General features: G+C 37.4%; 1 protein-coding gene across 1 annotated transcript; it reads right to left on the bottom strand.

Moving 5' to 3' along the window:
• Nucleotides 1-17,499: 17,499 nt before the first annotated feature.
• PRL (prolactin) lies at nt 17,500-24,120 on the bottom strand. The gene is made up of 5 exons (XM_026842140.1): nt 23,783-24,120; nt 22,120-22,301; nt 21,601-21,708; nt 19,982-20,161; nt 17,500-17,992 (listed from the first exon to the last, which is right to left on the bottom strand). The coding sequence occupies exons 1-5, from the start codon at nt 23,808-23,810 to the stop codon at nt 17,801-17,803; spliced, it is 690 nt and encodes a 229-aa protein (XP_026697941.1). The 5' UTR covers nt 23,811-24,120; the 3' UTR covers nt 17,500-17,800.
• Between the last annotated feature and the right edge of the window lie 1,171 nt (nt 24,121-25,291).

The raw sequence follows: 25,291 nt of genomic DNA, 5'->3' as shown, positions 1-25,291 counted from the left end.
AGTAATTTGATCTCATCCCTCTGAATGTCACAGAAATCAGTTCCTGTCTTTTTACTTTTCTAAATAATTTTTGGTTTCGTGGTAACTCTCAGGCTTATTCTTTTAATCACTTCATAGTATGTAGAGCTGATGGGTAGGGGTCTAGAATATTTCCCCATCCCCACAGGCATTTTCACAGTGCAGCTGTTGATCATGTGAACATATTCATGTTTCCTTCACAGCTGACACTCTGCAAATGTCTAGCGTGCCTGGAGATGGTAAACATGTGTTTAGAGCGAAAGGAGCTTTCTTCTTATAAGGGATGGCATGTCAATTTTCTAAGAGGTGAGGGAATATGAAGTGAAAATAAGGGTTTCTTCAATTGCATTAAGAGAATACAGACCACTGATGAATGAGAAGAAGGCATGTTATGCTGGAGTATGGATCTAGGAATCCAGACACCAGAAAAACAAATAATTTTCTTTATTCCCTTAGGAATAAAGGGTTTCAGAGCAAAAAAGCTAAATGTTTCACAGATTTTAGATTTTTAGCTTGTCTCACCCCACTTTTTGTAAGAGATTTTCCTTAGCTGCCTCTTTAAAACTCTGTTTTGCTGCGAAGTTTATTAAAATTTTGACAGCTGTCAGACTAGAGATGCGCTGAGAATGCTGCCTATTACACTGACCAACTGTGTCACTGCTTCTTTGTTCTTCCATCTGTCTGTCTTTTTCTGTTTGTCATTTTTTTGTCCCATTGTTACACTATAAGTGCCTTTGAGACAAGTAATGTTTTTGCAAGGTGTTTTGCACAGCACCTACACAATTACTCCCTACGCATGTCATCCATTTGTGTTTTGTTCCGTTTATTCGGTTCCCTTTTCTAGCTGAAAAACTCCTACCAGGTGAAAAATGATCAACCCCCTGTTATACTAAATATGGGAAATCTCATATGGATGCAATTATAATTTTGACAAGAGTCTAAAATGTTTAAAGAAGAATCTCCAAGGCATTAACTTCTGTCAGTGTTTGCTTCTTCACTAAAGCAGAGCTCATGCCTTTATGCAAGGATTGAATAATCCAGTCAACTAATTAACCATACTTTCTGTCATTTTTTTTGAACCCTTTCATTTGAGAGTGCATGAATGTTTCCCTCTGTAACCTAGTGAACTTAATATAAGACGCTGAATTGTCATTTGAGCTAATCTAACCATATTCTCTTCTCTATTTAAGGAAATAATAAGGCTACAAGGACACATTTATTGCATATCAAATTATTCAGGTCTTTTGTGTTCAGTGAAGCTCATTTAAACAAAAATCTGATAAAGGAATAAATACGGAATGATGAGTGGAATAATGCATACTGGGTATAGATGACATATCTAATTCTAATGTTAACGGACTTAGTACCAGAAGATAGACATTTATGCTTCTGTATTCTATGTTGAATAAATCACCTGACTGTCTATGTTAGGTTTATATGCCAGTAAAGTGCACAGCTGTGCTTAAGGTTAACATATCTGTTCCCACAATCTTTTCTTCTGGTAGTGCATGCCCCATAACTACCTCTGAACTGCTGATCTTTCTCATTTTTGTTTTCAACAAGAAGGATCCATTCTACTCCTGTCTTTCTGCTTGCCCACCACCTTGCTCAAGTCCCTCCTTCCTGGTACTTCTCACACTAGTCCTTTTCAGCTGCTCCAGGCTGTGAGCCAACTGACTATCTACCTCCTTGAATCGTGAAGATATGCCATTTTTTGTACTACTGCTCTGTGGATGAATCCTTATCCTGTCCTAATAAGGCTATTAAAGATGAAGTGAGACTTAATATATGGGAATAGTATTTTCTTGAGTCATATAAAGCATATAGATACATGGACAGATGGATTGCCTCTCCAGTGGATGTCTTGTCCTCAGAGCGATTTTCTTGGAAAAAGTCTTTGATATTTCTGGTAATATTTTCCCATTTCCTAGATATATTCTATTTTTCAGACATAACCCAGCTACAGAATGGGCAGTTTCTAAGCACTCAGCTGCGTGTAGCCCTCTCAGGTTGTAGGGAAATCAGTTTTCACCATTTGCAAAAGTTCATATCTTGTTATATTATTTTTTTTAAAACCCCAAACAAATCCACAAAAAAACCCCACCTGCACTCCCAGCTCCCACCACCTTTCAGTATTAGAAACAAAGCAAAATTTTTCTCTTATACCATGAGAGAGGTTTTATATTTCTTTCTTGTAGGTTGCATTTTTGGGGAGGGAAAGAAATGGAAGAGAGGTGTCAGTCTCGGAATAACAAGTCTTCTTTTTTCTATGTAAAAGTTCTTCAAGAATGAAGCCGATAAATTTTACCAAGTCACTATGAAGTAGAAAGAAAAACTGCAAAGTAGCTCTGTGGACTATTAATAGTGATTGTATTTGTTTCATTTTGGTTTAATCTTTTAAAATAACAGCATGTTAGAAGTAAAAAAAAAAAAAAAAAAAAAAAGTTAGAAGTAAAAAAAAAAAAAAGAGAACATTTTACTGTTAAAACCCACTACAGGAACAATTACTCCCAATATAATTTGGTGTTTCACTGTTAAACAGATACTTACCTTCTTAAACATATTTTAGGGCATGAGACCTGGTCTTACATAAGCCCTTATTTGTGTGTTGAATCCCATTTTTCTTAAGTCATCTCATAGCATTGAGGGAAAAACTGTGTGTATATGACTAAGAGTTCAGAGGCTTGGACATGTTAGCGAGAATAAGGCAGTTTAACATTGTGCATTAATGAAATAGAATGGAAATAAATGTCAGCTCAAAGCAAGTCCCACCCACACACCAGTTCAGCAAAGTGAATGAAGCAGAGAGAACAGCAGTGACCACAATGACATACAGCAAGATCTTATGGCTTCACACTGCATTCTGTCTCTGAGCAGTCACCTGATAACACTGTGATCCAGGAACATAGTAATTCCTTTCTGTACATCACCATAGCATGACCTACTCAGCTTTAAAAGCAGTTCTTTTGTGATTATTTTTTCCACTTCTTACTTTATGTTCTATTTTGTGTCAATGAGAATAGAAGAATATTTTACACAGATTCATCAGGGAAAGGACTGGGGTTTTTTTGGCTTGTTCAAGACTGTTTATATTCATAATAATAGGAATTCCAGGCTTGTGTCTGCATGAGATGGACTGCATTTTGCATCATTGTCTTCACCTTCACATTTGGGATTGTTACCTTCACCTCCCTCTGTTATTAGCCCTAAGGCACATATTACCTCATATCCACATGCCTTCTGTCATGCCTCATTCTTTGAATAAAAGCAATGTTCAGAAGATGGGAAATGAAGGGCTGGATTGAATTCTGTAGATGTGCATGGAGGAGGCCCTTCCTGCATCCAGATGGTGGTTCTGGGAAGGGGCTATCTTGATTTTTTCCCTCTTTCTTTTTGGAAACCATATGGGACGTTGTGCAAGTCTGTGTTTATACATCACCTCTTGTATGCAATACCACATTCAGGTCCAGCTTCATGGGAAGGACAGCAGGTTCTGTCTACCACAGCAGGCATAGCATGGATTCAGCAACAAGACACCATGAAGCAGCTTGGATGGATTTCAGGTGGGGTCTCCAAAATCAGCAACACTGTAAGAGGTGGAACTTTGTGCTCCAAATCTTCTCTGTCTTCCCTCTGGGGGTACTGTGGTAAGAATTTGTTCTCTGGAAGAATCTGAATGCATCTCAGCATGTAGTGCTTTTCTTTACAAGTCCTGTATTTGCAAAAGACCGTGAAACCATTCTAATGAAATGAGTGCATATGGTAATTTCACTCAAAAACATTTCTAGAAGAGGTGTGTTTACCATTGGAACTACTGTTTAGGAAGTATCTTCAGTATCTATTAGCAGTGTTACAGACAGATTCAGGGTCAAGAACTGAATTGTCACAATTTGAGCATTGAGTATGTTGATTAAAATTTACTTTGGTATAAAGATCCCTGCAGGGACCTACCCTCAAGTACTATGTTTTTCAAGGCTTGATTTGTATATCACCTAAATCTGTCTTTGCTTGCTTTTACTTCAGAGAATAGATAACATTGCACTATAGTTCTGTACTTCCTCGCAATTTTACAGACTGTTCTTCTATGGCAAGTTAATATTATTGCCACTAGCCCAAAGGAGTTGCACAAGGTGAATGAGGGTAATCCTATGTTAGCATCTAGTCTGAGTATCAAGATGGAGGACAATCTCAGTGTAGAACCTTATATAGGTAATGCATCCATTCCTAGTGAAGCATATACATCAGATTTCTCTGTGGCTTTCCTGTGAACATTCAGTGTAGTCACACAATCTTTGGGTTATCTGTAGAGCACATTGAGAGATAGAATATTAATTCTGAGGGGAGAATTCTTCTCCCCACTGTACTCAATTCTGCACTGACAAAGTATGTATGGCTTTCATCTCGTGAATCACCTACTCTGTATTATACAGTCAATTTTTACTTAGCAGGCGGTGGTCTGGTCTCTATGTTGAAACCTGTGATCCAGTTAGCTGATACAAGGCAACTGGGGATGCAAGGAACAAAACTTTCTTCATTTCTGTTTTCAGGTAAGTCAGGTCAGTGTTACTTTCAATATCATCTTCTGTATTTTTTATACACATGAATATCATGTACCTACGTCAGTATTCTTTGGGGATTAAAATATAGTATTGACTGTTTATACCATATTACATTAGCCATCCCACTGAAGTCAATAGGAGTATCCACGCAAGGAAGGAATGTAGGTCTGAGCCTTTGATTCCTGTAACATTCTTCTTTAACCAAACCAAAATATTACTCTGTGTTTGAATCATGTTCAGTTGCAGCTGAGAGATGATTGTTTGCCTTTCAGATTCCATTCACATGACTATCTTTTCATAACTGATATATGATAATTTATACTACATGCTCTTAGGACTATGTCATGTGAAAAGTAATATTTAGATAGCCAAGTATCTGACACAAAAAGTATACGACTATCACACACACACACATGCTTAAAAGTCCAAGAAATCACATCTCCCAAGTTGCTCATATCATTCCCTTTCACTGTTTGTGTTGGTTTCCTTTCAGTAAATACAACTGCAGATCTTTGGCCTGTGCCACATGTCAAATAAGGATAAGAACCCTCTACATGGAAGTTAGTTTTCAAATGTAAGTGGAGAAAATATGTAAATTTCAATGGCTTCCCTATATAAAACATACATATTTAAACTGCCAGATTATGCAGGTGTATGTGCAGGGGGTAATTTGTACATGCAAGAACCCATTTATGACAATTAAACAATTTGTGTGTGGAAAATTAAATAGGTTTAGAGCATGTACTGTGGCATGTACACACTTTGCCAGAGTAGTTAGTTGATGGAATGAATATTGAATACCTCATCTAAAGACACAAAAATACAGAACTGCCTAAAGTCACAAAAAAAGAAGCAGAGAGCAAAGGATTTCTATATTTTTTTTCCCCTTACAATATTTTCCTAGATTCTGAGTATCTTATTCTGTGCGCTGTCTTGCTTAAGCCCCGTGTAATGATAGGAAAGCTTGAATAGTCTTTTTTATTATTATTACTTTGCAGTTGCTGGGGAAATTGCGGAGTAGCTAGAGTTTAGATCTGGAAGTATTTAACTACTCCATTTCCATCTGAATTAACATATAATTCTGTATTTATCGCAGGAAATTTTTTTCTTGAAAGACATACTTCTGGGAATATGTTAATTGTCCTGTGCCATAATATCACTTCTGAAAGGAGTAAGTCTTAAAATATTAGAGTTCAATAGGACTGTTCTTAATCTTTGCTATAATAATAAATACTGGATGTCAGACCTTTTCAAAGATCCAAATTGGAAACGTCTTTTATCTCACTAAAATGAGCGGAAGCTCCACACGTGTATGTATGAAAGTAGGGAATTGTTATCCCAAATATACCCTGCAAGGATAATTAGAAAGGATTAATTTACTTCATGTGGCTTTGAGGAAGATGAATAGTCTGCTGTGTTCCCAGGAAACAGAGAGTTCAGAATTCTTTACTTTCGCTGGTGCTGAATTGTCTGCAAAGTTTGTATGCTTAAGTAGTTTTAGGTGTACCTGTCCTTGAAGAAGTAATCCAAAACAAAAACTCAGGTATTCCTTGTCTGAAGCTTATTCATATTGCTACAGTCTTTTTACATGAAATTTTGAATACTGAAAATATTTTTTTGCCTTTACTTTTAATATGCATGCAATAGAATTTCTTTTAAGCGTTGAAGTGGAATAAGTTATTGATGTGTATATTTATATGTACATATACACCAAGGTTTAGAAGACTGTGTAAATAGAATTATCCCATGTAGAGGTTGGTTTAGGTGTGTGCTATCCAGTACAGTTTGAGGCAGAGGGACTCAGACTAAGAGGCTTTTTCCAGACTTGGGTGGGAAGCTGGTTAATCAAGCTCTTGTACTGTCTGTTCCCATAGTTTTACCTGAGTTGCATTTTCCTTGCTTAGCTCCCCGCTTCTTATGCAAAGGCTCTGGCTCAGCAGTCTAACTTTGTCCTATTTGACTTTTCCAATTTCCTTTCTGCTGCATGGCAGTTCAGTAAAGGTCCTGTGCAAGCAGTCCCCCTTTCTAGCATATTGCCAGCTGGACAGAAGCTGACATGAACATTCTAAGAAAGCTGAGATGTGGTATAATATCCAAATTCATCTGCATTCAGCAATTTAAAGGTGTTATCTCTGGAAAGCAGAGGGCATTGATTGGATGCGCCATGAAAGAATTAACGGGCTATCCACTTTAATGCTCTCCTCAGGTTGAAGGCATGTTCTGCAGAAATTCAGTCCAGCATGTGAGCTAACACAGCACCATTTGGGTCAGCTGGACAACCCATGAAGTGATCTCTGCAGTCTGCTGTAGGTGTCTCTGGGCTGGTCCCCCCTCAACAAAGAGGTTCTCTAGAAACAAAATCTCCAGAAGCTGTATTTAGACATATAGCTTCAGGGAAGGAAGGAGTCGCAGAATCCATTAGGAGACTGTCCAGCTCTAGGGTTGCAATAGTATCCAGTGGTGTGGGAACATCTACTGCACTGGTTGGTACTAAGGTATCGGCCTTCAGCTTTTACAGATGCAGATCAGAAGTCTGCATTTCTCCCTTCATCGTAGCTGCATGGGAATCTGCTTGAATGTAGAGAGTAGGTTGCTTATCAGCTGCTATGGTGAGATACAGAGTCAGCCTCAGCTGCAGACTCAAGAAAGCATGAAATAGATGAGTTTTATAAGGTATATAATTCTGTGAGGCAGCATTAAAAAACAGTGATGGCTACACAAGAGTGACTACAGAGTGGCTACAGGGCTGTAGAATAAAAGTCTTTCCACCTATGAAATACCTATAAAACATCAGTTGGTGATTTATAATGTTCTTTAGTGGGAAAAGATACTTGAGATAGGAGCTACAATGCTTAATGCTATGTCTAAAAGACATTTATTCTGCTTTAGTTGTGCAGATGTCTTCTTAGTCGAGGGATCTGTCTATTGCAGAGCCCTGTCTTGAGCTGAAAGCTCAAGAATGAGAAAATTGTATCTTTTCATTCATTTGAACACAGAGGGTTGTTAGACAGCTAATTTTGAGGAAATACAGATAACTTTATCCAGAAAACCTTAGGTGATAAAATGTCTACCCTTGTTCACAAAAATGGATTCACAGAGGATTAAGAAATGCCTCAGATCCTCAGAAATCAAAATAACCAAGCGCTAATCAGATGCCAGGCCTCTGTTTTACTGTGCCATCAAGTCAAGCTATTTATTCTGTGGAAAACTGATTGCTGCCTCTTGTTTAAAGCAGGGCTACACCCGTTTCTTTGCTCCTGTGGCAGCTCCGAGTGCCACTTTCCAAGTCTGGACCTCCTTCATTTCCATGTTTGTTGGCAATGCGCATGACTAAAATGGTATTTTCATATTTCAGTGCAGTCAAGGCCCCTTAAAGCAGAGGGTTGCAAGTGTGAAAGAGAGATATGTTGTTCCCTAATGGCTTATTACCATCCCATTTGCAATTCAGATCAGTTCTAAATTGACTGAAATTTTTAAACACATAGCAGGCAGTTTAAACTAATGATTGTCTGGAGGTTCACATCTGACATGAACTAAGCTTCTGTTCAAAACAAATTGCAAATAATTCCTCCCTTAGAGTCAAAATGTCACTTTTTACACTGTGCATTGTTGCCAGATTTTGTCAGTTACATTAAAAAAAAACCCACAAAAAACCTGCTACCCACTGAATGTTCTGAATTAGAAGGAGCAGTGACACTGTGTGGTTGTGCCCCCCACTTATTTACAATAGCGCACACGCGTGCCCGGCTCTCCGTAGCCCCCGCAGCCCCCCAAACCCCTCAGCCTGCGCCGAAGGCCCCGAGGGCGGGTAGGCCCGGGTTGCCTAGCAACCCCCAGCAGGCCGTGGGGCCGCCGCGCCTGCCTCGCCCGCCAGCCTCTCCCCATTGCTGCCGCCCTTAACCACTAACCCCCCTTCAAACCGGGCGTTTCGCCTTGGGCCCCCTCCCTCTCTCTGGCTTGCTCAGGCCTACACAACTGTGGTCCTGAGAGTAGGGTTGCTGTGGCGCGTTGGAGGGACGATAAGCACCGCAGGGATTAGGCACCGTGTGCCCTGATGGGCTCCCCTGAGCATCCTGCCCTTTGGAGAACAATGGCCAGTGCTGGCACAAGAACTTCAGTGCTGCCTTTTATTCTGGCCCTGGAGGTGTATTAAAATGGGTTTAATCCTTCATTGTTTCCATTTTTTCAGCACCCTCCCTTATAATGGCTGCTTAAAGAAGTAATTTAGAGTTTGGGTTCAATTCCATCAGGATTTCAAAGTCCAGAGGTTTGATGATGATAAAAGGGAAGCTCTTCAAAAATGTCCAGCGGTGGAAAGGGTATGTTTAATATGTCATCGAAATTGGGTTTCCCTTGAATGAAATAACCCATATGAGGGGGACTCACTGGAGAAATCTTGATAACTTAGAACCACTGATAACTAATTGAAAATAGGGAGATATTTGCTAATTTCTACAGGAAATTAGCTTATGGAGAGAGAGAGGGAAAAAAAAAAAAAAGGTAGTTTTCTTTGATGTAATCCTTGTGTATTTCTACTTTGTAGTTGCTGGCCACAGGGGGTAGGTTTGGGATAGTCTCTTTTTTACCCATGGAGTCACCGGATCAGGTCTCTTTGTTAGATGTTACTTGATTCGTGGCTATCTCTGGACTGCAAAAAACAGATTGTTTTTCAAAATTTTTCACAAAGAACCGTTTTATGTTTATCAAGCTATTTGTTCAGTTGCTATTTATGTTTTCATCTTGAACTCTGTATTGATACACTTCGTACTACATTGCATTTCTCAAAAGCTTTTGTGCAGCACGTCATACTGAATTTTTGGTTCCTTTTTAACTGAAAAATATATCTTGAACTGTTGTTAAAATGGTGGGATGATGAAGAACCCTCCGCAAGGAATATTTTCTCTGAGAGTATGGTGAAATGACATGCTTCTTACCTACTAAAATGGCAACTTCACTGAAAACTTTAATTTTCTTTCTGAAAACTGTGAATATGGAATTGATTTCACTCAATACGTGGGAAGAAATCCTGAACCCTGATTTGATTGGTTTGATTTAGAATATCCCTATATTTGTGGGGAAGGAAAAGTAGAAACCAAATGAAAGAGGCTTTTCTTTGATAAATGTCAACTTTCTTACTACATGTTCATTGCATTGCATGGCTGGGTTTTTTTAACTGAAAGAGGAATGTAAGCACTTCTTAAGAGGTTCCTAACTTTATGATATTTTGGAGAACATCTACCTGCTTGTAACTAGCTCTAAGAAAGGTGCATATGTATTAAATTTTCCTTATGCCATTAACATCCACAATTGAAATGGGATATACTTTGTATTTTACAAACAACAACAAAAGTGTCGTCTTATTGATTATGGATATGGATTAATATAAATTTCAGCTTTCAAAACAAACTTACGTGTGCCACTTTTTTTGCCTATATAAATCTATTACGTTGATGCCTAAGTTTAAATACAGTTTGCCCTGGCTACCATTAAATAAATAAGTCTTCCTGATTGGTTTTAAGATTAGAACTTGATCAAAACCATCTTTCATCCGTGAAACATGAAAAAAACATTTTTAATCTTTTCATTTGCTAGAAGGAAGGGATGCTATTCAGAAGGACCTTGACAGGCTTGAGGAGTGAGCCTATGCAATCCTCATGAAGTTCAACAAGATCAAGTGCCGAGGTCCTGCACATGGGGCAGGGCACTCCCCAACATCAATCTAGACTGTGGGATGAAGGGATTGAGGACATCCCTGTGAAGAAAGGTTTGGGGATACTGGTGGTTGAAAAATTGGACATGAGCTGGCAATGTGCACTTGCAGCCCAGCAAGCTAGTCACGCTCTGCACAAACACCATAGCTGTCTGTATCCTGGGCTGCATAGAAAGAAATGTAGCCATCAGGTTGAGGAAGGTGACTCTCCCCCTCTTCTCTTGTGAGATGCCACCTGGAGTACTGTGTTCAGTTCTGAGCTGTCTAGATCTGGGGTGTGTAGTACAAAAAAGGCATGACCTGTTAGAGCAGGTCCAGAGGAAGCCACAAAAATGATCAGAGGGCTGGAACACCTCTCTTATAAAGAAAGGCTGAGAGAGTTGGGTTTTTTCAGCCTAAAGAAGGCTCCCGATAGACCTTATTGGGTCTTTCAGTATATAAAGGAAGAGTCTTGTCCTGTACTGAGAAGGGGCAACAATTTTAAACTGAAAGAAAGTATATTTAGATTGGATAAAAGGAAGAAATATTTTACAATGAAGGTGGTGAGATACTGGAGGAGGTTGCCCAGACAAGTTGTGGATGCCCTGTCATCACAAGCATTCAAGATCAGGTTGGACAGGGCTTTGAGCAACCTAATCTAGTGAATGATGTCCTTGCCTATGGCAGGGGAGTTGGACTTAGATGGTCTTTAAAGATCCCTTCCAACCCAAACCATTCTGTGATTCTGTGATTCAGTGCTTACTTTGGAGGAGAGCATGTGGTGTCTGTTGACCATCTCTCTAAAATGTGTTGTGCATGTTCAGGACTGTAGCATTATCATTCTACAGCTTTGCTCTGCTGTTTTGTTCCCAGTCAGATGTATGCTATGACAATATATATATATATATAAAATAATACCCTTAATTTAGTCCAAGACAGAATTCATAATCCCTTTGATAAAGAGGCTATACCAGGTATGTCATGCTTTGATACTGAGTTGATATGCATGATATAAATAATTACACAGGTACCTTTTCCCTCTTCAGAATAGTAATGGGCTTTTTTTTTTTTTTTTTTTTTTTTTTTTTTTTTTTTTTTTAAAGTTATGACATGCACAAGGAGGGTTGTTTAGGGGACAGAAAACATATTGGCAAAACAATGCTACTATCTACCACTGTATTAAAAGCTTCAATATTTGTTTTTGTATGAGTCTCTTTATGTCTTATATTCACCTAAACCTTACTTTCACTTAGATGGAATCTCAAGTGAAAATAGAAATAAATGGGTATCCTAAACTTTTTGCAAACCATTTCTGATGCATTTGTTCTACATTTTTCATGGTGCCATCCATCAAAAGTTAATCTCTCAATAAACTGAGGCTGTGCATTGCACTTTCTTCCTTCACATAGCCCTTGAGAAATCCTGAGAGAATTTTCTAATATGATGAAGTATTTTCTAGCACAAGATGATAAAGAACAGATTCTTTTTTTTTTATTTTCTCACATTGATGCAACAGGGACACAGAAGAACAGATTCTTTGCAAATAGCACAAAAGCCACTTTAAAGAATTGCTGAGCTCCTTACTGCATTAGCTTTGACATGAGGACCCATCGTCTCTATTGCATGGGTCTCGTGAAGATACCATGCAAATCAAATTAATTCAAGTAGCTTTTGTCATATTAAGTTATAGTACATGTGCTGTAGGTCCAGGATATTGGAAAATCCTAAAGGTTCTGAGACTTTAGTTAGACTTGGATAATCATCAAAAGGCTTGGAAATTTTTTGAGCTATATGAACTATTTTTGTCCATGAAATCGGGCTGGAAATCTCCCAAGAATGGCTCCTGGGGAAGATTATTGTTATTTCAATCATCTGGCTAAAGAAAGGGCTTATTGTCATGTATGATTATTGGCCTAATCCTGCAAACCACGTACAGTGCTTTCAAACATGAAGTCAGTAAAGGCAGGCACAATAATACCTATATATATTTCAGGAATTATTTCTGCCTTAGCAATAGAGTGAAAAGAAAGACAGAGAAACAAGCTATGTTATACACCAGACTTTGCATACTTCTGATTCCCACTTGTTTGAATTATAAGTAAAAAGAGGGAAGAGACTTTTTTTTTTTGTTCTGTATTAGTGTACATTAACAGTGACATGGCTGTGGTGTGTGGGTGTAGTAATTCTGATAATACTGTAAAAAATATAATATTCTTTATTAACTTCTGAATTATTTGACACTGAAAGCTGGAGGGAGGTAGTCAGCTTGATAGTGAAAAAAGCTCCATCAATAAATGAGTATATTTTTAGAGTTAGTCATTTAATGCACAAACTAGTTCCTATTCACTGAGTGCACATTCATGCGATGCATTTTGTATTCTGCAAACTCCTTTGCAACATGCGTTATATGGTACAAATGATATGAGTTTTATAGCTTCTTTGATATGCTAGAGTGAGTGCTCTTAGCATTTTTGATGACTCACACTGTCACTCATGTGAATTAATAAGTGATCTGAACTCTTCAGTGTAATGAACCCTATCATTTATTAAAAAGGGAAAAGTGTTCCCATAATTAGTGTGGTAATGTTTGACAGGAAAAGTGAATTTTTGAGGGACAACTACTATTAAATATTGTCAGTAAATACTATTTATTTTTATGCTTGGCAAAGCACTTTCTGGTAGCAGACTGGATAAAATGTAAAGAAGTGTTTGTTGTAAGAGTGTTCTTTAACAAATTTTGACTAGTGTCTATGCCATCTTTCTTTAAATGGTTGTGAAATATAAGAATTCCTGGTAAAGGGCTCTGTCCAAGACACATCCTTAGGACTTTTAGTGAGGCTCAGTGTCAACAGCAAATAGGAAATGAATATTCACCTGTCTATATATCAGTACTTCTTGAGCCAGAGACCAAGTCTTTCTGTGACCCTTGAAAGTCTTTCCATAACCTCCTTTTACTTAGTTTGTTACCCCTCACATTGTGTACCGAGGAAGAAAACTAAGATGATGTGGACTGGCCAATACTGATATAAAATGTTATCACTCAGTGTAAGACCTTCAGAACTCCTTCATGAGGAAAGGAACTAAAAGTGATTATATCCTTCAATTCTCTTTTGTACACATGAATTAGAAGGCATTATGCCATGATGACTTATTCTTCCCAATAAACAGAATGTTAGCATGAGATTCTAGTGCTGCTTGGATGATTAAAAGAACATAAACATGGTGGTATGAAAAAGAATTAGTGACACAGTGAGCAACAGGGTTTGTTTTTTTTTCCCCTCAATGTGCAATAAAATTATAGACTGAAAGTTGGGCTCTGTATTTTCCTTTAAAATGACACTGTATTTTCTTTGTGGTTCACAGAATTTGCCCATGGGACCTAAAAGAAAAGCAAACCCCAAAAAAATCAGAAAAAATGGGAGAAGTCTCTGAAAATTTTTTTTCACTAAAGATAAGGACAGTTTCTACTGCTTTCACCTGTATGGAAAAAAGATATAGTTCAGAGGACGTTAGGCACCATTACTCATCTGTTTTCATTTCCTCCTCATAGTTCAATACATGAAAGGAAATGAAAAATCACTATGAGAAAATGTACATTTTTAAAATATTCAGTTATGGGGGGATATATCTATATATAGCCTTAAAATCACAATGATAGTAGATATTGTTGAAATGTTATCTGATAGTCATTGAGTTGTTTGGGAAAAAAAGTTGGAAAACCATGGCTGACATTCCTACTGTTTTCCGAGACTGATGTTTATTTGAATTTAGCTTCATTCCTAAAGATGACTAAGAGCATAAGGAACTTCAAAAGGGTATCATTATGTTTTAAAACTAGTTTTAAACGTCTTTTTAACACAATATAACTCTATGGACAGTCAGTCTTAAATTTCAGTTGAATTGAACATTGAGACTCAGCTTTAGTCTTCAAGTAATTTTTTCAGTCTTCAAGTAATTTGCAGGCACAAGTTGTTAAAAGCTTGCGATAGAAATATATATATGTAAATAGCTTTACAGATCAGTAAACCCAGTAATTTCAATGGGAATGTGTATGCCTGTGGTGTTATTCCCATGATTGTAGTATCTGATTTCTATAGTGTATGGATATATACATAAGTATGATTACTGAGTTTACACCTCTGACATAATTTGTTGTTTGTATACATTTCATTTATAATAAACAGGCTCAGTTTAAAATGTAGCCTCAGAGAATTTCTGTTGTTCAGAAATTAAACTTAAGAGGATATGTGTGTTTTCTACATTGTATCCATTGTTATTAGAGTTGTGGATTGCCTTTGTTGTGAAGGTAAACTATTGTATAGATGAGTTGCCAAATTATAAAAATTATGGTCTCTATTTTTTTTTCTTTCTCGGCTAGAAGTTAAATCATTGGAAGCTTTTTGTAGGATCTCAAAAGAAAAAAAAAAAGAAAAAAAAAAGAAAAAAAATGGTAGAGAGATTATCACATTTCTAGGTAAGCAGCTGATTCCAAATGACATACATACTGTCAGTAAAATCTTCCTTTATTGGCTTTTAAAATGGTTCTCAAGATTATTTCTGTTTGCTCCAATGGTTGGATATAGTTCTACACTCTAGACAAAAGTCATGAATAACAAGTTAGATTTTTATTTGCGTATCTCTATTCTGTTGTGTTCAGTGATAAATGCTCTCAGTGATGAATTGATTTGAACTTCACGTCATTTAGATTTGGTGTCACAAGGTCTTATCTTAAATTTAGTGCCATTTATGGAAGCTTGAATATATTTTTCAAAGGGAACAGAACTGAGCCTATATTTCAGCCATGTGGACCTTTCCTTTCCATTCCTATCACTAAGCAATCTTAAATGAATGGAATAAAAGAAACCAGCAGAGATTTAAATATGGCCAATTTGGGTACTGAATAAATAATTAGAAAGCTAGCCATCTTGAATGCTGAAAACCTGAAGTACCTAGAAGTTAATACACTTGGAAAAAAACCTCTTATTGATAGCAATTTCTTTCACTTAGAAAGAATGTGCTTGTTCTAAATTCAGTTTTCTATAAAATAAGACATTGGCTATATAACTATTTTTATTGAATGAAAGACAGTTGCTCAGGTCTTATGAACATGCACTAATTAAAAGAATATTTGTGAGATAAGAATATATTTTTTCTATTAGCAACTGAAAAAAAGAGATTGGCCTATATTGTGGCTTGAACATTCAGAGTCTAAAGACGTTGTCCCTGCCAGGGCACTTGACAATGAAGGTGTAGCTTTGAATGTGCTCATGTGGTTCGGTGTCTTTCTGTCTCTTTGACAGCTGTGATGACTCAGAATATTAACCAGATCACTTTTAAAAATCCCTTTAACTAAACAGCTGCAAACCAGATAGCTTTTCAGTTGTTTAGAATCTTTTTTTGTCATTCTCTTCTGTCTGTCTTTATGAAATTAAAAACTCATAATTGTACTAGAACAGGCTATATAATAAAGCCAGTGCATGCAAGTTTTAGACAATTGTTTTAGCACTGTAATTTTTAAGCAGTTAATGAAAGTCATTGTTTCAGATCTAGTCATGTAAGTGTAAAATTATGAATGTCTGCCCTATTAATCAAGTTGCTTTTGAATTCTAAAGAGATTCTGAGGTAGGAGTTTACTCAGCGAGATATAATCGTTTTTGCAGCTCAATACAGAGTAGTCCCATTATTCATGTTTTCTTTTGAATAAGAACTCACACTGTAATTCTAAGCACTTGTGATAATTACAAGGGATATTTTTTTCTTTTTACCCTTTAAAATGCTTTTTTCCCCATTGGCATTATAACAGAAAATAGAATATTATGATCAGATTAAATTCTAGTCTGGGTACTTGCATTTTGCCTGGCAAATTTTACCCATTTTCTTCCTTGACTGTGGTGTTGTGCAGCTGTGTGTTGTTAAACCGCTGTTGCATATGCCCCAAGTTTTGTGCATTTCAGAGCTTATGAAAGATGACAGTTATGACTGTCCAACAAGGAATTTGTTTGCTGTACAGGTGATTTTATATATATTAAAAATAGGCTTAGTAACTACTTATCCAGATAAAGCCTGAGGCAATAAATAATTGAAAACATGAGAAGATTAAAAGGCCATTATGTATATATATATGTATACTTAATTAGAAATGCAAGTATCATTATGTCCTTATAGACATGGCTAAAATGAGACCTTTCTAACACTTGGTATTATCTAATCTCTTACATAAATACCTATTATAGCTGTGCCTATTCAGTTACGATAATGAAAGGCTTAAGTCTTCTCTGGTGTTTCACTCTTCCTCCAAGGTGGCTGAACTCTGCAGGTTTGTCTAATGGGAAGGCAAACCCATAAGGAGCTGATTTGAATTTAAGCTTCTCTTTGCTGAATCTGTGTGATGGAGCCAAGGCTTAGTTTGTTTATGGCTTACAAAGACAGTATATAGATATGGCTTCAGCTGCTACTTGGCTTCTTACTTGCTGTGTGACTGACTGTAAGCCAGATATTTTCCAAAGTAGTAAATTGGTTTGATCCCTCCAATTTTCTGATATTTAACTGTAGGAAATGAGTGCCCTAAAAACTTTGAGTGCAGTTAAACACTTTGTGTTTAGGACAGCAGACACCTTAGTTCAGTTAGTGCCTTTTTATAGCTTGAAAGTTTTCTGAGCATCTGCAACCACCACATCACTTGTGAGGAATGTGAAGGGCATGTGGATGTGATATGGATGCCCAGCATATCCTATTGGGAGCTACTGAAACCTATTGGTTCGTTCCTTTACCCTCAGATAGTCACCTCAAACATAAGGAACCTTCCTTTGTAAATGCCTCTTTTCCAAATAGTCAGTAGAGATGTAGATATACCTGGATATCTGTTCTTAAAATTCTGGATTGTGTCTTCTCTCTCCATGTAGCATGGGGAATCAATGGCTATGTTAGCCAGGATGGATTTTTTACCTTTCTCTCTTCTACTCAGTTTTTATATAGAATAAAAGCATCAATCCAAGTAGATTGGATATCAGACTGGACTTTTAGTTTAGGATAGTTTAGTGTAATATGTGATTAATCTGCTTTTTGGCATCCCTCAGTTTTTTCCCCTCTTATTTGAAGGCAGGGTAAAGAGCAATGGAAGTAAGATATCCTGTCATCAGTAACTGGAGACCGATATCCAAAACAAGAAGCTACTGCTACAGGTAAACCATACCAGCTATTTTTCATTCACTGATACCACTAGGTGTTATGTGCTTTTGGATTTAATAACATTTTTATTTCTCTCTGCATGATCTGGTTATCACTGAAATGCTACTAGGTGAGGAGGTTAGACAGAAAACTGTATTGTTGACATACAAGTAATTTATAATGTTTTAAAACACAAAGATAAATGGTGCTAATAGTTGCAGCCAGAATTCACGCAAACATGCCTGAAGGTTACTGATGATCCTGATGCTGTACTGTGTGACTTTTCATAAAGTTTGCAATGCAAAGTGGCAAAGCAACACCACCACGATGGTGAATGATTTCTGTAAGTGATTAGGGCCATGAGTACTTAACAATTGCTATCGTGGATTAGGCGGCACTTCAGAAGCTTGAGATAGTTGTCAATTTTGTGGGAATCTCGGCGGAGGCAATGCAGCAGGTTGTAAAAGGCAAAGAGTCTGGAGTCCTCATCAGCAAGTTGCAGGGATGGAAGGCCTTCCCACTGAGAGTAAACTTCATTTCCAATCTCACCAGGATGAACCTAAAGACACAGAATGATACTGTAGTAAATGATAGTGAATCTGACTGGATGTAGAACAGAGGATTTAACATACTGGCTTTGAGGAATGTTAGTTTCTAGCATATGGCTTGTAAAGTGTTTCTGTTATGGTTCCCACTATTCTGTATAATGTTCTATATCTTCATGAAGATTTTCAATTAATTTGCCTTTTTTTTTTTTTTTTTCCAGTTTATTTCCCTAAAGTATATAAAAAGCTTAACTGTGTCAGTAGTGTTTTAAGAGAACTAGTGTGTTAACCAATGTCCAGTGGAATCTGACTTTGCAGAGAAATCAAACCTTCCTTCCTTCATGGACTCAGCAGTGACATCTCTTTTTGTTTCCCTCCACCTTGGAATCTTTATTAGTGCTTGTTCCCAGAACCTCTTTGTGTGTATCTCCAGCTTTGTTTCGGACCATCTATTAAGTGATCTCTCTGATACAGGCAGCTTCAAGAACATGTTACCGGATGAATCTCTCAGCAGTACGTCTTCAGATGTACTATACCTCAGACTTCATTAAAAAAAAAACAAACAAAAAACAAACAACAAAAAAAAAGCTGAGTGATACAGTGGCCTCTAACATTAGGAAGCTATATGTAGGAAGCTAGTAGTAAGCTAGTATTTGAGGTGAAGATTTGTTTAGGTCTTCTTGTTGGAAAGATACAATAATTAATTTTCCCTTATCACAGAAAGCTACCTTTCATAGGAGGATGGAAGTCTGTGCTTATTATAAACATTGGTGTTTGTGCATCTTCCTTATTTCCCACCAGTTGCACTTTGTAAAAACACATGGGAGAGTGTCTGTGGAGCCTCTATCACTCAGTTTAAGCAACAGGCAAAAAAAAAAAGATCTACTATCATTCAAAAGCGTGGTTTGACAGTAATGAATTTGCCAGTCTTGTTTTCAACCTCCTTCTGTAAATACTGTGAATGTGAAGGCAGTGACAGGGTAACTGTAGCAGTACCTGACTTCTGCTGTTATCTTGGATCCTTGCCTGCACCCTTTTTACACGTGGATATGGGATAGAGATGTATTTGATTACACTAATAAATGCATTTGTGGCCTGGATGGGCTAAGGTTTCTGAGTAAAGAGACACCTAACTGAGAGAGAGAGAGACCATAAGTGAGTCAATAGAAAGTGGTGGATACAGTGATGGTGGCACTTCTAATGCTGTTCAACTGTTCAGAGCCTAAGTAGAAGCCAGTAAAGTCAGAACCTCTCGTTAACATCTAGCTTACTGACAGAATGATATATTCAGGGACTAACAGAGGCCCCTTTAAAAATAAACAAGCTAGAGCTGATTTTATTCAGGAAAGCTTTCAATCAGTTACTGATAACACGGGGTATTTGAGTATGGGTTTTGTCAGACAACAGCCTCATTGTCTAACCTTACCAAGTGTAGGAGGAACCAAGTCAGAGCCAGAGTTCAGAGGAACCAGTATGGTGTGAAAAGAGAAATGAAAGATAGCAGGATTATTTTGCTGTATGCTACATCTTTGCAATAGCCCAGACTTCCAGAACAGTTTTAAACACAGTATCTATTTCTGAAAACTATACACCATAGCTATATTTATATAGATGTATGTAAATATGCTAGAACATACATATAAATATGTGCATGTGAAAAAACACAGATACATCCTTAAAAAATCAGGATTGTAAATTCAAAATAGTCAAAGATAGAATGATGATTACCAGTCCTGAGGATTGCACCTTCTTTTGAAGCAGGACTGGGAGTACACTGGAATATGCTATGCCAGTCACATCGGGATTGTCTCTTTAGAAATTGCAAGATAGCAGAAGAAGAGAAAGCTGAAAGAAGAAAGTTGAAGAGTTCTCAGATTCAGCTATCTTGGCTCCTTTTTCTTCCTTCACTTCTCCTGCTCCTGTTCCAGGTAGGGAAGGTTTATCACTGGATGTGTCTTCCTTATAGCAACAGCCTGGAAGGATGTTAAGGATCTAATACTTACCCGCCCAACTATTTTCTCCATTCCTTCTAGAAGCCGCTTATTTTGTTCTTCAATCTCTACAGCCTTCCAGAGGATGGTATCTGGAGCTTCTTTGATTCGTTGTACTTCAGAGGCCAGATGGATCAGGGGATCATTCCAGGAGCGCAGCACTCCCAGTATTAAGTTCAGTAGGTCTTCATGCTGCTCACCCACATTAAGAAAAGGCAGTTAAAATAAGAAGGCTAAATGTTGGCAGTATTAGGAGGCATTTACAGAAATGGCCTCAGACATCGTGATTTGGGAAGTTATTCCAGGACTTACCACTGTATGTGTCCTATAGCCCTGTCTTACATATCTCTGTGCAATTGCATTTTTGAAGTTTTTGTTGTCATCATGTTTTATGATATTATCACAAGTAGTTACAGTATCGTAATGGAAAATATCATTAAACCCTCTCCACATTAAAATCTAGCAAGCACAACTGTGTTTCATCTCTGTGAAAAAAACAGAACTCCTTCTCTGATTTTTGATGACAATTTTAAAATCTGATTACTTTTTTTTAAAAAAAAGTTTAGTACTGAATGGAAGGTGAACATTATGGTAAACCACTAAATAGCTTTTATTGCCTCTACGTAACTCATCTGTCTTCCCCTTTGAACAGTGGTTCTTCCAGCAATAGCTCTTTGGTTTTAAAAATTGTGCTTTCTTGTGGGCAATAAAAATCCATAAAGCTTATGGTTATGGTAGTAGTCAACCATTTCTTCTTTGTTAGGTGCACTGGAACTGAACACAGCCAGCCTAGTTATGTACCCAAGGCTGTATTCTATTGTTCCCAACAGAATTTCTGAATGACATACTGAGAAGATGACAATACTGGGATTGCAAGGATATCACCACCATGAAACCAATAAAGAGTTCTCCCTGGCACACCCCCATTCATACACCTGTGCTTTATTTTTTTTCTTCAGAGTATTTTCAAATTGTATCTGTGAGGCTGAACAAGGCTACCTTTATCTTTCCCTTAGGTTTATAATTATTAAATTGATGAATGTAGCATTTCTCTTTACAAGTATTTTGCCGTATTTTGCACTCGACTCTGTATTTTGATGATGGTGTGACCACTTTTGCCTACTGGTAACAGCAAGAATATTTAGCATTTGTTTAGTAATGTCACTGTTTTCAGTTACTGGAAAACTATTTATCTCTGCTTATATACAGTATTCACTATATAGCCAGTGTATTTTTATGTTTGTTAATATAATAATTGTCTATAAGGTGCTTTAAGATAATGTTCAAAGATTGTAGTGTTCTCAGTACTGTACAAACATGGTAACTGACATTGCTCCATTAGGTTATATTGTAACTGGAAATAAGATGCAATGACTGAATGTAACATACAGGAAAAGGAAGGGAAGATGAAAGTTACTGGTACTTCTATATTATGTACAGTCTGTAACAGTATCAGCAAATGTTAAACCAACTTTTCTTTGCTTTTTGGTACTTTCCTCTTACTGTCTTTTTGTTCTGATTGAGCTGATTTCCCTCTCTCTGTGTCTGCTGCCTCTTTATTCCTTAACTTGCCCTCTTCGCCCTCTCCCCCACTCTATCTCACTCTGAATGACATTAGAAATGGGACTTACATGAATCTGCTGAGCTTGCTCCTTATCTTCAGGAGTAGTTAAGGAAGAAGTGTGGCAGCCATTAACAGCTTTTGTAATGAAACCCCGGCCCTGAGCATAGCGTTCATCCTGAAGACCAGCAAGGACAGGCATTATTGAGACAGAGAAGTAAGAAGAGCTTCAATTCAATCACTGTATTAACTAATTATTGTTCCATTGCTTTTATCACTGTTTTTATGCTGTAAAGGTCAAAAGGTTCTGGTGAGTCTTTAGAGTGAAACTGCCACCCAGCAAGCACAGACTTGTCCCACAGATAAAGAATGATGGGCAAATGGTGTGTTTTAATAGAAATGTTGGGTATCTTAGCGATGGCCAGCACTAGACACAGATTTGGTCACCACTAGCATTGTCAGTGTCTGTGCAGCAGTCATATTTGTTTACTTCTTGAAAAATTTCATATGTTAACATGTCTTTGTGCTTAAAAAGTATTAAATTACATTTTTATATTTTCTTGCTCTCAGGAAAAGGCAGAGTACTTACAAATTCATTGAATATTTCTGAAGACAGGAAGTGGATGTAGTGTGAAAGTTTAACTGCTCGGTCAAAAAGTTCCCCAAGGGAAACTTGGCAATTGACAGATCCACTGGGACAAATTGGCAAGGAGGTCACTCCTTCCCTTGTCAGGAGCATGTTGGACACCAGAAGGACCACCAGCAACAAACCTGTTTGGGTTTAAAACAAAACAAAATGGCATGACATGGACTTGTATGTGCACTTAGAAGTAGCTGTCAGAGCCAGATACTGGGTAATCTTGGCTGTGAAGTCACATGGTTCAGAGTACCCTCTGTACAATGAAAATCAGTGTAAGGAAGCATTGTAATTCTTTTATCCTTTCTCCCCTCCATCATCCTCACTGTATAGCAGAGTCTGCTACAGAGTTTGAGGAATCAAGGTAACCTGTGTTGCAGCATACACTGTATTCTGAAGTCTCTCACTGTTGTGCCTGACTTTATTACCTAGTTATAAATGAAAGGAAAAAAAAAATCAAACTTCTTCACAGTGTAAATATAGATACATAATTATATTTGCACATTTTTTTTTTTTTTTTTTTTTTTTTTTTTTTTTAACCTCCTCTTCTTCCTTTTCTTCTTTGCAAACATTTGGAGTTTAAATTAATTTTGTGGGAGGGTGATTAGGTCACTCTCTTAAGGTTTTGATTGCCCTGGGAGTTCCTTCCTAAGATTTCCAGCAGCTGTGCTGCTTTGCTGTTTAGAGTTTAACCCTAGATTGTCTACTGCTAAGAAATCAGAGAGAATTTTTGTCTTTTCTCCTGAGCTTCTGAAACTGATTTAGAGGACTTCTTATTATCTAAAACACAAAACTTCATATATTTAAAACTTTTGATATTAACAGAGTAAAGTTTTCTATTCCGTGAAATAAAATAATGTGAAGAAAAACAATGGAAGAAAATCAAGAGCAAATATTTGGTAAATGAATGTACTTATTCAAAGAACACTGTTCTGTGCTCTAAGAGTTTTAGTTCTGGAAATTGGCCTGCTACCTGTATTGGTTCACTAGACTTATTTTAAGCACTAAATTAAAGTGTACTCTGTAAATCAGCAGAACTGTCCCTAATGTTATCATGTGATAACATTCTTTCTAGCTCTAAATTCAAGAAAAGTGCATTTACACAATATTGAAGTAAGCCTTCCTTCTCCCTCATGAACAAGCTGCAGTTAAGAAAGTACTCTGGGGAATAATTCTATGAATAAGAAAACCTGAGACTTGTTGGCTTAAAAGTCAAAGATGATTATGAAAACATTCACTTCAAAAATTAGTACATGACTTCTAGGCTTGTGGATAATGACTCTTGGTCATTGCCTTCTGAGTGGTGGTGTAGCAAAGCAGTCTGGATCCAGTCTTTTGTGTGCAGGTGTCACATCCCTCAAGCCAATTTTCTGTGACAATGCTCAATGCAAAGGTAGTCTCAGGAGATAAAATACTGAATAAAAAAGGAATCAAGCTGCCTTCTAATTCCAAGCTTTGGACACTAAACATTTGAGGTGGAGGCAGGTCTCACCATTACTGGAAGAAATGGCTGGAAGACCTGTTTGTAGAGCTGTTACATTTCAGTTACTTCCTAATTCAATCTAAATTTAAAGAAATATAAACTTTATCTGCAAGTGCATGGCAAAAGTCTTACCTTTCAGTGAATCCCCCTTGTTTCTCATGGTAGGGGTCCTGTGTGATGATTTGCCTTACCAGAAAGAAGCCTCAGTACTTGCTCTTATTCTCTGCACATGCCACTTTTATATGCACCATCTAGGGTCCAGTTTGCATACATTCAGCAGGTCGTGGAGTTTACCTCGATAATTACAAACATCAAATTGCCTTTCTTCCACATTCATATTCAGTATTTTTTGTTTTTTTATTTTTAACTGTCAGAGGGAAATTCATTAACAAGTTCAGCTGCAGGATCCTAAGTATGGCTGGATGAAGAGAGTGCCAGAATTTTGCCCTGAATGAGGTGCCAATGATCCTAGAAAGCTCCAATTGTCAATTCTGAAACAGGTAACCTCAGTGTTCCTAGTCTGCTGTCCCCCCTCCCCAAAATCATCTTCTCATCCTTCCTTGTTTCTTCAGCCATCCAATCTTGCTTATGTTAAAATTCTGGCTATTTGTGTGAGGCAAAAAATATTTTGCAATGTCCACAGTGAGAGAAACAGCATAAATTGTATGGAAATTTATCCAGATAAAGGGAACGGAAGCTTCTGAAAAGACAGGTCACTATCTGTAACATTACAGATATGAAATTCTGGGTATATAGCTCCATAGAGTTAAAAAAGATATTACACAGGACAAATTATGATATCACTGATCCTCAGTCTGAGCGATGTTAGAGAAATGGGGCCAGTTCTTATATTTAAAAAAGTAATAATTTGCAATAATCACAGAGGAAGAAGTTGTATGCTTACCATTAATTCACAAACATTTAATGAACAAGTCAACATTATTTAAAAAAATGAAACGTCTACAAAATCATGAGACTGTTTTGTATACTTGAAAACTCTCTAAGTAAAAGACGGGCTTTTCCACCATACACAAATCTTATGCTGTCGTAATCAGTGGGATTTGTTTCTAGATCTGATGTGTCTGTGGTAATCCACAAACTAGCCTCAGCAGGTTGGCCCTGTTTTCTTGTTGTGTGAGGCTCATCTATATGGATATGTTAGCAAATGCGTAATCTCTCATCTGTTTCTCAGGTCCATTTACCCATGAAAAGACTTTCCAAATTAGATTATTATAATGAATAAAGTATATAGTGTTAATGAATTTTCTTGCCTTTAGACAACTTGTTCTGTACTTGTGGAACAGGTATGTATGTAACCCTGAATCCATTATTTCATAACTCTGTCATGATTCTTGAAGCAATGATAAACAAGGCAGAAGAAAGGTAGAGCACTTCGGGGGTAAACCATGGAAAGCATCCCTTGGGAAGCCATAAAAGGAGATGCTTCCTCAATAAACCAGAACTGGTAGCAAGTAGTCTACATCTGCTAATCTACATCTAGGATGATTGCTAGAACAGTTCTGCTTAGAGCCTGGATCTTTTTGGAAATTGAGGCCCTGCTCAGTAAATTTGCCTGCAGCAGGGAAAAGCAGCAATCTGAAAAAGGCAGTGAAATTAGAATAGGGCCACAGCCAGAACTGT

This window comes from Athene cunicularia (genome assembly GCF_003259725.1).
Source record: "Athene cunicularia isolate RWA chromosome 2 unlocalized genomic scaffold, athCun1 chr2_part1, whole genome shotgun sequence".
NCBI classification, from domain to species: Eukaryota; Metazoa; Chordata; class Aves; order Strigiformes; family Strigidae; genus Athene; species Athene cunicularia.
This window is presented reverse-complemented; position numbering and strand designations above follow the sequence as displayed.

Excerpts from the sequence above, each read along its gene's own strand:
- PRL (XM_026842140.1), bottom strand. The coding sequence starts at position 23,810 with ATGAGAAACAAGGGGGATTCACTGAAAG. Across the intron at positions 20,162-21,600 it reads AGCAAGCTCAGCAGATTCAT|CATGAAGACCTACTGAACTT; the intron begins GTAAGTCCCATT and ends GTGGGTGAGCAG. Across the intron at positions 17,993-19,981 it reads TGGAGAAAATAGTTGGGCGG|GTTCATCCTGGTGAGATTGG; the intron begins GTAAGTATTAGA and ends CTGTGTCTTTAG.